Source organism: Hemiscyllium ocellatum, chromosome 7 (assembly GCF_020745735.1).
Source record: "Hemiscyllium ocellatum isolate sHemOce1 chromosome 7, sHemOce1.pat.X.cur, whole genome shotgun sequence".
In the NCBI taxonomy this organism is placed as follows: domain Eukaryota; kingdom Metazoa; phylum Chordata; class Chondrichthyes; order Orectolobiformes; family Hemiscylliidae; genus Hemiscyllium; species Hemiscyllium ocellatum.
This window is the reverse complement of record NC_083407.1, coordinates 65,940,297-65,956,701: the sequence shown is the minus strand read 5'-3', so window position 1 is coordinate 65,956,701 and position 16,405 is coordinate 65,940,297. Positions and strand designations below refer to the sequence as shown.

The 16,405-nt window shown below is 38.6% G+C and overlaps 1 protein-coding gene across 1 annotated transcript in view; it reads left to right on the top strand.

The window, feature by feature from the left end:
- Window positions 1-16,405, top strand: part of dnah9l (dynein, axonemal, heavy polypeptide 9 like) — a 429,781-nt gene that overhangs the window by 324,937 nt on the left and 88,439 nt on the right. Inside the window, exons 62-64 of the mRNA XM_060828114.1 lie at window positions 4,374-4,475; window positions 14,821-14,955; window positions 15,559-15,732. Of these exons, the coding sequence (XP_060684097.1) occupies window positions 4,374-4,475; window positions 14,821-14,955; window positions 15,559-15,732 (411 nt within the window). The remainder of the gene's footprint in view (window positions 1-4,373; window positions 4,476-14,820; window positions 14,956-15,558; window positions 15,733-16,405) is intronic.

Here is a 16,405-nt window from a genome sequence, read left to right as displayed (position 1 = left end):
GATTCAAATAACACTTAAATACTTCACCTAATTCTACACATTAAATATCAGCACAATGGAAGCTCGCACTGAGGCTATGAAAAGCATGTGTGACGCTATGCACATAGATTGGATCCATGCAGGCGAGGATTGCAGATATCACAACATCAATGAACACTTCAAAGGGGCAGGCTCTCAGACATCTGTGCAGGGGTACTGCTTTAAAGGAGTCACAGTAACAACATGAAGCACAAACCTGTTGATCTTTCTCAGGATGATTGCACTTATACTACCAGTACTGCTGTTCCATCAGTGATTTTTCTGTTCCCTGGCAATGAGTCAGACTAGCTTGCTGTTCTCCATGTTGTGATTATGTCATCTGGAGCCAGGCCTTCCAGGCCCAGGAGTGGACGAGGTCATTCTACAAGGTCAATACAGGCTCTTCCAGTGAAAGTCAACAGCCTTCTATTTGCCAAGCTACAACCATGAGATAAGCACCGTGTAGAGACACAAGGAGGGTAAAGCCTCACAGACAGGCACTAAAGGAATACATGAGGATGAATAGTTTAGTTTGTATGTACTACTAGAAGTGTTGTTGATAAAGTTATTAAAGAATGGCTTTTTGGTGGCTATTCCTGGATTTTTTTTCCAGTATAAAACACTCTGATAGTGTACTCCAAATACTTTGAAAGTTGGAGAATTGCGAAGCAATTGTAATGTTGGGATGACATCTTGCAATGAGCTACCTGAACATACACTCATATAGCATTAGGAACAAAAGGGCCAGAATACGTCCTTTCTGACTACCCCTCTTCCGTGATGTACTCCTTTTCCTAAGTTTGCTTTTCAGTATCTGGTGGTATGACTGTTCCCACATAGTATTTAACAAACCACAGCAAACTGGACACATTGGTGAGTTTTTTTTAATTCACTTCTGGAATGCAGGTGGTTGCTGGCAGGGCCAGCATTTATTGCCCATCCCTAGTTGCCCTTGAGAAGATTGTAGTGAGCTACCACCTTGAACTCTGACTAGAGGAGATGGCACCATTCAGTGATTCCCTCCTTGCTGAAACGCAGGCACCTTCCACACTGCTTCTGACACAGATAGAAGTAGAACAAATACTACTTGAAGATCTTTGATGAGTTTGGCCTCCAGCTGAGAGCCTTTTTCCTGTTCCCTCAAGGCACTGATTCCCTGCCTCTGCTGCATTTCCAGGACAGACTGCAACCAGTGCCCCCATCAGTGAAGCAGGCTTTCTCCTGCCAAGCCAAACAACTCTCTGACCACCTAGCTGGAATCCAGCACCATTCCCTTGAAAATGCAATGTGTTAGTTCCTCCAATAACACAATACAGTACGTCTGCTGAATCTGCACCATCAAATTAAGTTAAAAGCACTGGAAGATGTATGGCTAACCTTTTAGATAGCACAAGCAGGGGTGTCCCTTTTACAGGCAAACAGTTGATAGTCATTGAGAGGGTGTCAGCTAGACTGCGTGTTCCAAAATGGCAGATGTTCTACCATGACAGAGTTTTCTTTTTATTTTTTCACAGGTTGTGTATGTTCCTGACTAAACCAGTATTTATTGCCCATTTGTAATTACCCTTAAGAAGATGGTGGTGAACTGATTTCTTGAATTGCTGCAGTGCTTGGGGTGTAGGGACATACACAATGCAGTGAAGAAGTGAGTTCCAGTATCCCTACCCAAGGAGAGTGAAAGAATTGTGCTAATTCTCCAAAGGGATGGTGTGTGGCTTTGAAGGGAGCTTGCAGGTGGTGGTTGTGGTGTTCCCATGCATCTTTCTCCTCCTCGTGATAGAGGCTGCAGATTTGGAAGATACTGTCAATCAAGGCTTGGGAAGATACTGCAGTGCATCTTATAGATGGTACATACTACTGCCACAATGCATCATAGTGCCAGTCAAAAAGGAAGCTTTGTTCTGGTTGGTGTCAAGCTTGTTGAGTATTATTGGAGCTGCATTCATCCAGGTAACTGGGGAGTTTGTGCCTCCTTGTTGCTGCATATGTTTTGGAGACACAGGAAGTGAGTTATTTGTTATGGAATTCCTAGGCTCTGACTTGTTGTAGCCACAGTTATTTATATAGCTAATCTAGTTCAGTTTCTGGTCAGTGGTAATCCCCAGACTGTTGACAGCGTGAGGTTCAACAATGAGAATGCTATTGAACATCAAGGGGCGATCGTCAAATTCCCTTATATTGGAGATAATCATTGTCTTGTATTTGTGTGTTGCACACGTTACTTTCCACTTACTAGTTCAAGCCTGTTTGTTAGAGTAAAAAATGAGGTCTGCAGATGCTGGAGATCACAGCTGCAAATGTGTTGCTGGTCAAAGCATAGCAGGCCAGGCAGCATCTCAGGAATAGAGAATTCGACGTTTCGAGCATAAGCCCTTCATCCTGATGAAGGGCTTATGCTCGAAACGTCGAATTCTCTATTCCTGAGATGCTGCCTGGCCTGCTGTGCTTTGACCAGCAAGCCTGTTTGTTGTTCAAGTCTTGTTTGGTATGGACATGACTACTTGAGGAGTCGTGACTGGTAATGAACTTATGCAGTCATCAGCGAACAGACACTGTTTAGCATTCAGTATCTGCTACTCTCCATACTTTCCATGCATGCACAGCCACTTGAGGCTGGCAGCAACTGGCTGACTCAATATTTCAGTTGAAAATTTCTATAGCATCATCACATGCCATTATGTGAACCCATTTTGTAGCATTTATCTCTGTAATCTATGTGAGATAGAAGAGCTTGATATGGCAGTATGATAATAAAACATGTTCCATTTCCATCGCTATTATCTTTCACTTTAAACTAATAAATTAATCCCAAGGATGCATTTTCAGAAGTTACTTCAAACAACTAGTTGCAGGATGGTACCCTGTAATAATTCAAATAATGCTAGTTAAATTTGAAATTAATATGGATGTCAGTTTAAATTGAGTGTGAATCATCAACATTTAGTTAGTAGCTTTTCTGTATTAAATGAAACTGGTAAAATTAGCTTTGGTACAGTGTAAAAGTTACTTCAATAGATTTTTATCGTCTGTTAATGAAAATCTATTTTGGTCACATTTCCCTTAACATTTGACAACTTTATTTAAAGTAGTTGCAATAAACTTCAGAGGGCAGATGCAGCGTAAAAATTCTATAGCGAGTCATAAATGTTTTGCTGATAAACCGTATGGATCAGCAAAAGGTATATCACTCATTATCCATGTAGCCCACAAAAAGTCATATTTGAAGTATCTTTTCAATGAATCAAAAGTACCTGTTTTAGGCATGATTGAATGCTACGCAAGAGAACATATGTCAACTGAACATTTCACTGCTGTCTTGAATGTTAGCATGATATATTTTGCAAGCGGTAGTACATCTATCATAGATGGACTTAAAACTTACACAAAATGTACATTCTCATTAAATGATGAGTGGCTAATTCATCTTTCCACAGCATAATTAATGGTTTCTCCACAGAACAATTTTTCATTGTTTGTTGCGATGTATTTTCAACAGTTTTTTTTGTTACTTTTTTCTATTTTTGCATGCCTATCACGATGTCATTTCCAAAAGATCTATGTAAGTATTAACCTAGTTTAATGTTTTCTTGCAGTTTGAGTGTTCCTTTACAAGGTTAGTTTGTAACATCATTTCAGAACTGCGGCATTTGCGATCAATCATGCACCAGAACGCAGTGTTATATTTCTTGCACATGTTCAAAAAGCATAATGAAAAGAGAAGTGCATAATTCATTAATATCTGATTCTTGTACTGTATTGTTTTTAACCATTTTATAATCTGATGGATGCAGAAATTTAATGATGGAATGTCGGTGGCTGTCAATCAGCTTCTTGAATTAATTTATTGATTTTTATTTCCTGACTCTAACTCGCAAAATATTGTCTGTATGCATAACTAAATTAAACGAAGGACACAAAAATGTTAGTGGTAGAATAGTTTTAAACAGCAACAGGGTACTCATGCTAAAGGAAGAAAGCCATGCTCAGTATCTGGGTTTACTATTAGTCACATGTAACTGCCCCTTGTGAAGCTAAAGTGAAGGAGAAGTAGGGAGAAAGATCTGATTCCACATTTACAGAGTCAGAACATGATATCTATGGTATAACTGGTGTGGCAAAGCAATCGCATAATTGTAAAAGCATAGGATAACATATAAACAAAGAATAAACAGGAAGGATTAGTGAAGAGGAGAGAGGTGAAATATATGTACAATGTTTGTGGACACTGCACTTCCTTGTAACTTATTTCTTATTGGCTTATAAACTTTACATATTTCATATTATTTTGATTACATATTATTATAAATAAATTGAACAGCATTACTGCAAAATATGCTCACTGTATATATTGCCAGGTTAATTGTGAAGTGGAACACAAACGTAAAGCACTTGTGCAAGCTAATTCTGATTTAGCTGCTGCTGCAGAGAAGCTTGAGACCATTAGAAAAAAGCTTGCAGTAAGTACTGTGATTTGTAATTACCTTCTTCTGAAATATATTTTGTTTATTTTTTTAAAAAGCTCTTATTGAACAGCTGTACTTTGCATTGTCAATTTTTACATGAATTATTGTGGTTTCAAAATGACAGAACAAATCTATATTTTAATGTTTGCAGTGAGTAAGAATGATTAAGTAAACTCTGTCTGTTCCTTAATCCTCATATTGTTTCATATTCTCATGTCATTATATAAAGGCAAGGCCATAGGTTAAGTTAGCTACCAAGTCATATGCAGCAGTGACTCCAATGATATTGCTGCAGCTAGATCATAAACCACTACTGACTACCGTGAAACCCAAATCCTTCTAAATAGTCCCGTGTTAACTGTCATTAGATATTCATTGTTGAAAGCATGATTTGTTTTCAATTGCTTTGTTGTGAAAGTAGTATGAATTTTTTTTAAAAATCTTCATTTTTAGTGTAACTAATTTCTATGCATGCTTCACTAGGGGAACTTATAGTAACTAGTGATCAATAGTCTGTATTGGAAAAAAGTACTTATTTCATAGCTGAAAATACTGTCTATGAACAACTGTTTCAGTAAAACAAAAGGGAAAATCATATTATGATTATCAAATTTGTTTAGGTTTAACTTGATATCAAGGGTCAATATCTCTTTTGAGGGCTCTTTGTGAGATAATCTCAAGCTGTAAATTTTGATTTTCAAGGGCTACTGTTCAGTTTTCGAGGGCCGCTTTCTCATTCCACTAGCTCCTTTATTGGATGATACTGCCATGTCATAACATTAGCTTTTGTATTTGTGTTGAATATCTTTTAGTATTTTCCTTGTTAGAAAGATAGGATGGTACAAATGCCATACATCATATACACATTATTCAAAATTTTAACTTGCAAAAGGTGTTTTGTTCATTAATGATAAATATATTTCCAAGATTTGGGGTAAAATTTTATGTTCCCCTGAGTGGCATAAACAATTGCAGAAAGTGTGTGAAAATATGGCAAAAAATGAGATTATCAATATTGTGTAAAAAATGCGACTTACCTCTTCAGATTTCAAAATCTTGATGAGGAAAAGGATGAACTTATTCCCATACATATGCATCTCACTAATAGACAACTCATTTCATTTTAATGTAGCCTCCAATTTTCTCCTTCCTCTAGAAACTAAATGGCACCAAATCCCGATATGACAGTCTGGGCAATTACTTGGTGTCAGCAGTTCGCCACTTGCCTTCACCATAGTGTTCCTGCATGCTCCATGGAAACTGTTTATGTTATATATCAATTATCTAGATGAAGGAACAGAGGACATTGTTACTAAGTTTGCAGGTGTCAGAAAGTTAGGTGGAGGGATAGATAGTGGTGAGGGAGCAGGAAGCCTACACATGGACATGGTGAGGGGTTACACCTGAAACATCAACTTCTCCACCTCCTGATGCTACCTGGCTTGATGTGTTCTTCCAACCTCCTGCCTGTCTACTAAGAACTTGGTCAGGCAAGGAGAGTGGGCAAAGAAGTGACAGATAGAATATAATGTGGGAAAGTGTGAGATTATACACTTTGGTTGGAATAATAGAGGGATAGACAATTTTCCAAATGGAGAAATGCTTTGGAAATCTGAAGCACAAAGGCACTTGGGAGTCCTCATTCAGGATCCTCTTAAGCTTAACATGAAGGTTCAGTTGGCAATTAGGAAGACACATACAACGTTAGCATTTATTTCATGAAGGTTAGAATACAGGAGCAGAAATGTATTACTGAGGCTGTGTAAAGCTCTGGTGAGACTGCGTTTGGAATATTGTGGGTCCCTTATCTAAGGAGGAATGTGCTAGTGTTGGTGGGGTGCAGAGGAGGTTTACAAGATGTATTCAGGGTTGAATGTCTTGTCATATTAGGGGCGATTGAGGACTCTAGGTCTATTCTTGATTGGGATGAGAGTGAACCTCCATTAAAACTTAAGGATTTTAGCAAGGCGTTCGATAAGGTACCCCATGGTAGGCTAATGCAAAAACTACAGAGGTATGGCATTGAGGGTGCATTAGAGGTTTGGATTAGGAATTGGCTGGCTGGAAGGAGACAGAGGGTAGTAGTTGATGGACTAGGTTCATCTTGGAGTGCAGTTACTAGCGGTGTACCACAGGGATCTGTTTTGGGACCGTTGCTGTTTGTCATCTTTATAAATGATCTAGAGGAGGGGCTTGAAAGCTGGGTGAGCAAGTTTGCGGATGACACAAAGGTCGGTGGAGTTGTGGACAGTGAAGAAGGATGTGGCAGGTTACAGCGGGATATAGATAGGTTGCAGAGCTGGGCAGAAAGGTGGCAGATGGAATTCAATGTAGCTAAGTGTGAAGTCATTCACTTTGGTAGGAGTAACAAGAAGATGGATTACTGGGCTAATGATAGGCTACTTGGTAGTGTGGATGAGCAGAGGGATCTTGGTGTCCATGTACACAGATCTCTGAAAGTTGCCACCCAGGTAAATAGTGCTGTGAGGAAGGCATATGGTGTACTGGGCTTTATTGGTAGAGGAATTGAGTTCCGGAGTCCTGAGGTCATGTTGCAGTTGTATAAGACTCTGGTGCGGCCTCATCTGGAGTATTGTGTGCAGTTTTGGTCACCATACTATAGGAAGGATGTGGAGGCATTGGAACGAGTGCAGAGGAGGTTTACCAGGATGTTGCCTGGCATGGTAGGAAGATCGTATGAGGAAAGGCTGAGGCACTTGGGCCTGTTCTCATTGGAGAAAAGAAGGTTTAGGAGAGATTTGATAGAGGTGTATAAGATGATTAGGGGTTTAGATAGGGTAGACACTGAGAACCTTTTACCGCTAATGGAGTCAGGTGTTACTAGGGGACACAGCTTTAAATTAAGGGGTGGTAGGTATAGGACAGATGTTAGGGGTAGATTCTTTACGCAGCGGGTTGTGAGTTCATGGAATGCCCTGCCAGTAGCAGTGGTGAACTCTCCCTCTTTATGGTCATTTAAGCAGGCATTGGATAGGCATATGGAAGTTATTGGGCTAGTGTAGGTTAGGTAGGATTTGGTCGGCGCAACATCGAGGGCCGAAGGGCCTGTACTGCGCTGTATTTTTCTATGTTCTATGAAATTGTAATGCCTGAATAGAGTAAACATGGAGAAGATGTTTCCACTAATAGGAGACTAGGACTCAAGGGCACAGCCTCAGAGTGAAGGGATGACCATAAAGAACTGAAATTAGGAATTTCTTCAGTTAGAAGGCAGTGTATCTATGGAGCTCCTTGTCACAGAAGACAGTAGAACTAAGTCATCGAATGTACTTAAGGCAGAGATCAGTTCTTGATTGTTAAGGAGAGAAGACAAGAAAAAGGAGTTGAGAAACATATCAGCCCTGATCCAAGATGTTTAGGCTCATAGGGCCAAATGGCCTAATTCACTTTTGGATCTTATAGTCTTATGGTTCCGCTCCATCCTTTATGCAAGTTGGCAATGATAAATCTCTAGCCTCACCACATCATCTTGCCTGCTCTCCAACCAAACCACTTCAGGACTTCCCTTTGGAACTCAGGGACATCTACAATTTGCATGCTTCTGCCAGGTGATTTTGCACACTCATATATCTCCTGCATCTACACAGGTTACATCTTAAAGCTTTTGGCTTCATTTATTTGCATTCACTCATTTTGCTCTGACATGGAGGCTTGCCACCTCCATTACTTGCATTACCTTTTAGCACATAAAAAGAGACCATAGCTTTTCATGGTTCAGGGCATTTAACAGTCAAGGGATTAGAAATGTTGCTTTATGACACCATGATATGTCAATGTCACAGCTGCAGCATGTACCAATAGCTTATGTGGCAAACAGACTGCTTATGATTCAACCAAACATCCACATGTGAAAAGCAAATGGGAGCAGTTCCTAGTGGGGTCAAGGAGGACTATAGTCAATCAGGGGTTTCTGCCGCACATAGTCAAGTGGCTTATCTCATTCCAGGCCAGGGGCTTGACCATGGCCAATCCTACAAGTCAAGTATCTAGGATTACAGGTATGTTACTCATGTTGATGTGGAGACATAAGTTTGTGGAGTGCACAACATTTTCCCACACTGAGACAAAGGGAGAGACTGAACATGGTGACAGTGGATGCAGTAGCAATTAGTGGTAGTGCAGGAGTATGAGTGGTGATGTCTTTCAAGATAACAATGCAGGACGACCATGTGAAAAGTAGTTTGTGGTTTGTAGCATCTCAAGTGGTATATAGCTGGGGTTTAACTATGGTACCAGCATTGTGAACATCACAAATTCCCAGCTGTGCTGAATACTTCCCCTTTGAAAACATTAGTGTTGCAGCCAAATTACAATTGTCATGCCCCTATTCCCCCCATCTCTGAAATTTGGGCCTTGCTTCTACTCCTGTCCCAAAACATGGGCACGGCACCCTCACCCACCATATCACATCACATCACATCACATCACACTAACCGAGTCTCTGGCCTTGCTCCATCTCTGACTGGCACTCAGTTCTGGACCCAATGAATATCAAATACTAACTGAATTGAATTACTGTCATTCCAGCCTCCTGAAATACTGCTAAGTGAGGGCCGGGAACTGGGTCAAGTAAATCATTATCTCAACCAATCAGCTGTTCACTCCCTCCACTCTTCCCATTCCTCCAATCACAGGCTCTGTTACTTGAGCAGTGACAGCAGGCATGAAGAAACCATTGATTGTTTGAGCTGGTGCAGTGAGCATGGAAGAAGTGGAAACTGGATCAGAGGAGAAGTTCCTCACCAATTCCATCTCTCCCTTATATGGGGGAGGGGTGGCAGGTGTGACCTTTCACTGTTCAGCCATATGGTTGAATTTTCAGGGGAAATTTCAGATCATTTGGTTGTCAATTCACTCATTGCACCCTCTCCACCCCCCCTCCCCTCCCCCCCAGCCCCACAAACCTGCATTGTTAGGTGTCACTAAATCTATTTTCATTGAACCACAGAAGAGGTTACAGGAAAGCAAGTCAATTTAGTCAACTACGTCTGAACCAGCTCACCGCAAGAGCAAGTTAATTAGTCCCACTGTTGCTTCTGCTCTTTTCCAGTCTCTGCAAAATATCAAATTATGGCGAGGCAGTGGGGTAGTGGTACTGCCTGTCAATGAGATGACATTCACCTTCTACAGCCACCAGCCAATTCATCATAAGTGCTGCAGTCTTGGCACCACCCGGGTCAAAGAGTGTGGTGCTGGAAAAGCACAGCTGGTCAGGCAACATCTGAGGAGCAGGAGAGTTGATGTTTCGAGCTTAATCACCACACTCTTCTACTCTGATCTCCAGCATCCGCAATTTCTCCTTGGCACCACCAGAACTCTGTCGTGGTCAATTTTTAACAAGTACAACTGACCTTTATTTATTTACATAGGGTGAGTGGCTGTAGATTTTGACACCCATTCACCCCTGCAACATGGGTGTGCTCAGGTGAGTGGGGAGGTGGTGGGCAAGCTGCCCAACCTGTATTATATGCCACTTCAACCAAAAACACAGCTAGTGAGGGCATGTCCTTTCCACCCCCTGGTCTCAATAATGGTGCTGACACAATTATTGTAAAAACCTATCTGGTTCACTAACATGCTTTAGGGAAAGAAATCAGCCATCCTTACTTGGTCTGACCTACATGTGACTTCTGGTCCTAACAATGTGCTTGATTCATAACTGACCTCTAAATTGGTCTAAAAGCCACCTGGACAAAAGAAATTAGGGAGAGGTACAAATGCTGGCCTTGCCTGTGGCATCTATATCCCTGATTGAACTTTAAAAAGGAAAAATTTAAGTATACAAGTCTGTTTTTGATGAATGATTGCACAGTAAAAATACACAAGTTTTTTAGTAAATTACTAACGTATAAAGAGTAAGCTTCCTGTAAAGGGTTGGCTACATTTCTGGATCCCAACCCTAGAAATCATTAGAATGAGAAAAGAGACCATTTGGCCCATTGGGTCTGCACCATCTCTCTGAAGAGTAACTTACTCAAACCAAGCCTCCTATTTATCCCTGTAACAATGCATTTACCGTGGCTGTTCCAATTTAACATTGCCAGTCCATTAAATCTGCACATCTTTAGATTGGGGGAGGAAACATGAGCACCTGGCATACCATGCAGACACAGGGAGATTAGATTAGATTACTTACAGTGTGGAAACAGGCCCTTCGGCCCAACAAGTCCACACCGACCCGCCGAAGCGTAACCCACTCATACCCCTATATTTTCCCCTTACCTAACACTACAGGCAATTTAGCATGGCCAATTCACCTGACCCGCACATCTTTGGACTGTGGGAGGAAACCGGAGCACCCGGAGGAAACCCACGCAGACACGGGGAGAATGTGCAAACTCCATGTACAAACTCCACACAGTTGCCCAAGGCTGTATTTTTACCTGGTCCCTGGCACTGTGAGGCATGAAGCAATTCTTTAACAAACAAGCCATTTAGTGACCTGCAATCCAAAAAGTAATGAGAAACAAGAAGAGGCTACACAAGTTAAAAGTAATAGAAGAGTGAAAATATTAAATGTAGAACACATTGAATAACTTTTCTATTTCGAGTTACATTTAGATGTTTAATTTTGTGATGTATTTTTAATACCAGATAATAAAGCTACTTCTAATTTTGCAATGTTTTAATATTTTATGTCGTCTCTCACCTTCATAAAATGAGCTGTAGCTTTAAAATAGCATTTTTAAAATTCTGTTTGTATAAGTCTGTAATTGCTCTAACCCGAGGTTAACTACAGTGGAAGATTTTCCACTTTGACAGGATCTCTCAGCAGGTTTGGCAGAGTGGATGTTGCACTGACACCAGTAACATGACAGCAATCCTAACCGAATTTCTAGATTCAAGGTAGTTGCCATGTTTGAGAAAGATTTCTGACTGGATCGTGTCTCTGCTGGAGAAATTGTTTGGGGGCAAGGGGAAAGAAACCATTATGGTTGTAGTTGGCCACAATCCGAACACTAGCATGATCCTGACCAAATTTAAAAGCTTGCCTCTGGCTTCTACATTTATCGCTCCCTTCCTGTGAAATTATATTGACAGTTTGTGTAATTCTAGGTGAAAATCTTCCTCAATATTTGCAATGCTAGAAGGACATTGTATCTCGTAATGGGTGACTCAAATTTTGCAATGCTATCACATTCAGAATAGGGATATGAGTTTGCTCATCTTACTTTGGTTGAGGGAAAGAGAGGGAGCCATTTGACTATTATCCTTCCACCATGAAGTGCAATGGAAACTCGCATTGATGGTGTTTTGAATATCGTGAATTGGAAAGGTACATCATCCATATTTAAGGAGGGCATGCTGATTCGGGGAGATGAGTGGCACTGGAAAGCCACAATAGGTCAGGCAGGAACAGAAACGTAGACTCCTCGACCTGCTGTACTTTTCCAGCATCACACTTTTCAACTCTGACTTCAGCATCTGCAGTCCTTACTTTCTCCCTGATTTGGGGAAATGGCTAAAATATATTTGAAAGTAAAAGTGCAATAAATTACCTCTGAAAAGAACATTCTGTTAAGTAGTTATACCTTTACCATTCAAGTAGCTATAAATCTCACTTTTTAGAAAGAAATATGCCAATAAATTCAGATTGGCTTATCTGAGCCATCTTAGTTATCTTGGTTATGATAATAACTAAGATTTCTTGTTGCTGACCCATGCCCTTTCTAATCTGGTTGTTATTTTTTGATTATTTAGATGCTGAAAAATGAACTGTATTTGTCTTGACTTTTTTAAAAACAACAAAGCCCATGGAATAAAAGTGCAATTAACATGGTGAATTTTATGATTGTAATGACTTTCATGATGTGATATTCAAAGGACTGCATGGATTCACAGCACCATGCATATCAGAAAATGAACATCTAAAAATGAAAGGCACCATACCATCGTACAACAGATCATGGATCGTTACCTAAGTTGTATCGAACAAGATTCCTGTTAAATAGTTCTCCAACATTAAATTTTTTTAGTTTTTATGAGAGTACAGTTACTACACCTTTGAATGTTGATAATCTGTAGCAACAGTCAAGCCCATGAAAAGAGTAAAATTTTCACTTAGAACAGAATTCATTAAAATGGAGGAATCTAGTTAAATGCTGGGTATGAAGAGTATTTTAAATTGCACCTGATGATTAAGAACAAATGTACTGGGCATTTAATGTGTAGAAGGACTGCAAGATAATTAACTGGCATGCATAAAGATTCATGCTTTAGACAAAATTTTAATTTCGCACATAAATGTGCCTGATGTAGGCAGCATTTAATCACATAGCTGACAGGAGTAACTACTTTCATTTAACCTTGACTGAAGATCATGAATTCTAACAGGTTTAATTGGATACATCATTTAACAGAATGAACAGAGCAAATTTTCTTCAATTCATAGGTTCTGATTGACATGCACCAGCAATAAGGCCTTGTACAATTAAAGCTGATCTGCATTTGTGGCCCTGGCAGACATTGCCATAGTGATGTGACACTGTTTGATCATCATGGCACCAAAACTTGATTGAACTTTCACTTGTTTTGAAAAGGGCAGCACTTCAAGTACAAAGAAATTCAGAGAGGAAAATGTAGCTAGTTTGAAATTATCTGCAAACATCACAATATGCATCTGCATTTAGTCTCAGACTACTCATATTAATGTGTAAAGAAAAAGTGCATATTCTTTTCCACATTTGGAATAATTTACAATACTCAAAAATAGGAGACATAGCAGCATTTTCTTTGTTCATGTGAAATAAAAAATTAATATATTATTTATATTAATATCATAATTTATATTATCTTCATTTTAAAATACAGGACAATATTTAATGTGTGTTTGAAGCATCAGAAATCTGATTTCAACATTCTGTTTGATTTAAATAAAATCCTATGATTTTGTGTATAATATTTAATAGGTAACTTCGAAGTTGGCATGGCAATGTACTTATCAAGTCTGTTTGAAAATTTTCGTTTAAATATTGTGCATGATTTATTCAATGCAGATAATTTACCTAAGAGAATAACTGTTTTTCTACCCACAAATGCTCCCACACATGCTGAATATTTCCAATATTTTCTGTTTTCATTTTAGATTTCTAGCATCAGTGTTTTTTTAATTTATTATTTAATTATATCTGTATAACGGGTGTCCTATTAATTACGGATATGAGGAGGAACTACTTCTCAGAAGATATTAGTGTTTGGAATTCGGTTCCCTAGAGAGCAATGAAGTCTGCTTCATTGAATAAATTCAAGGCTGAGTTAGTTAGATTTTGATTGATAGAGGAGTCAGGGTTATGGTGATAGTTGAGAATGGGGAATTAAGGCGGTCTTATTAAATTACAGAGCAGATATGAGGGGCTGAATGGCCAACTTCTGTCCCTTTTCCTTTTATCTTGTGTATCTTCAACCCCACTCAAAAATAAAAAAGTAATTAAATGAGCAGTACACATGACCATTACATTTGTTCTTTTATATTGCTTATTCTCAGGTACTGATTTGATAGATTTTATTTAATTTTAAAACTGTTTCAGAAATTTAAGGGCAATTCATTGGGCCTTTTATGTAATGTGACTCCTCATTTCAAATATTCTTCTTCACAATCTTGCATTCAAAGAAGTAGATAACTTTCTTTAATAATTTCTTTTCTGTTATGGTATGATTTACATATTGTTTTCATTGGGAAATTATACAGTTTTTCCTTTTAGAGTAACATATTGATCTTCAGACATATTGGCTGCCTTGAACAGCCATTGGCTCATGTAACTAAGTTATTATAACATGCCATATATAATCACCACTGGATCTCTAAATGTATTAATTATTCAAGTAATATTTACATGAATAATAAATGTTACTTTGCACACCCCACGTACAGAAGTACACTAGCACCTATTGACAATTGTGACACATCTTGGGAAAATAACTCAGACCTTTATATCAGGGATATTTAATTGGCAAAACATTAGAGTTCTACATTTAAAGCCATAATAAACATACTGCCATAGGACAATATGTTAAATTTTATAAGATGAATGCTTGCAAGCAATTGCCAGCATCCCATTGTTTGAATCTTGACCTGCTCTATTCAACAAGCATCAAAGACACCAGTGTTGGTGGGATCCTTCTTTACAAGTGCAGATTATATCCTGATGATGTAACTAATGGTTAATTTTAAGTGGAAATCCGGGAGGTGACTTTGCCACCAGGTGAAGAGACCCAGAAGTTTATTTTAGTATTTCATTATATGGTATTAAAAGATGTTGTAATGGAGTACTGAGGTAGAGATTTTGTTTTGATTCAAACTATTTTTCATGATTGAAAGGAACTAGATACATGCTTGACTGGATTAACAGAAGCCTTTGAAAAGGCCACATCTGAAAAAGTCCGTTGTCAGAATGAAGTGAAAAGAACCAATAAGACAATTGAACTGGCGAACAGATTAGTGAAAGGGTTAGAGGTGAGACATACAAAACCTCCTGTTCAACATCAACATTCCTATAAACAAAAACAAAACATTGCTGGAAAAACTCAGTGGGTCACTCGACCTGAAATGTTAACTTTGATTTCTCTCCACAGATGCTGCCAGACTTGCTGAGTTTATTCAGCAATTTTTGTTTTTGTTTCTGATTTACAGCATCTGCAGATAATTTGGTTTAAAACTATTTTATGATGCCCTGCTCATCCCAACATGTTAGCATTTTATTAAAAACAAAATATTGTTACAGATCATTCTACTGTAACGCGAGTTTTACTCATGCGAATATGTTGTAATGCAATTGACAAGTTGGGGACACTGTTTTTAAAGCACGAATTTTTAAAATGTGTGTGGGCTGTAATGTGATTACATTGCCAAACTTTAAGCACTGTTCCTAAAGCGTGATTTTTCCATAATGCAAGGTTGCACAAGAACACAACCATTGCGTTATTGAAGAACTACCTGTATTGTTCATAAGGTGAATGCTGCTTAACTTCATTTTTATCCAAAGGATTTGAATATACCTTGCCTTTCAATATTGTTTTTCATATTTATTAATATTAATTTCTTGGTTTCTTACATTAGTCAGAGAATGTACGCTGGGCTCAGTCTGTCACACAATATTGCGATCAGGAGAAAACTCTTTGTGGAGATGTTCTTTTGATGGCAGCTTTCATTTCTTATGCTGGCTCTTTTTCAAAGAAGTATCGATTTGAGCTTGTTCAAAATATGTGGATGCCTTACCTAAGAAGTCAAAAGGTATATACTTTAGTTGCTTGTAGTAAAATGTATTTTCATGCAACAGTTCTTGGAACTCTTTTTATCATAAATGTTTAAACACATAGTCTTAATCGTATTGATGACCCTTATTGTGTCAATGTCACCTACTAAAATGTTCTAATTTTACAAAAACCAAAGACAGTTCAAAATAATTTTCATCAGGTCTACTGAGGACTTATCACTGGGAACTGAGGCACATTTAGTTAACTGTAAATTTGTTTTCATTCTGAATAAAAAATATCTGTACAGCAGGGCAATAAGGCAATCAATTCTAATATTTTATATGACACCACAATGTTAAGTAATTATTTTTGTTCAGCCTGCCATTTAAATTGGTTCTTTTTAGGATATTGTTTTGTTTTTCCCAACCCAAACAAGAATAGTGTCATTATTGATTACTTTTATAAATGAATATACGTCTTGAACAGAGCAAATCTGAAAAAGCTGTTTCTGCTAATTTGGTACTTACACAGTCTTCAAACATCTTAAAACTTGTGATTGTTCTCTGTCTGTGACTAGCTTTACAATAACTCTAGTTCTCCTCAAGACTCAGATTCAGAAAGGAAAAGACGAACAAATGCAGGACTAAAAACTTTGGTTACATTGCACCATTTCAAAGCAGCTCTGTAAATTATGTTGATTCCCCTATGGT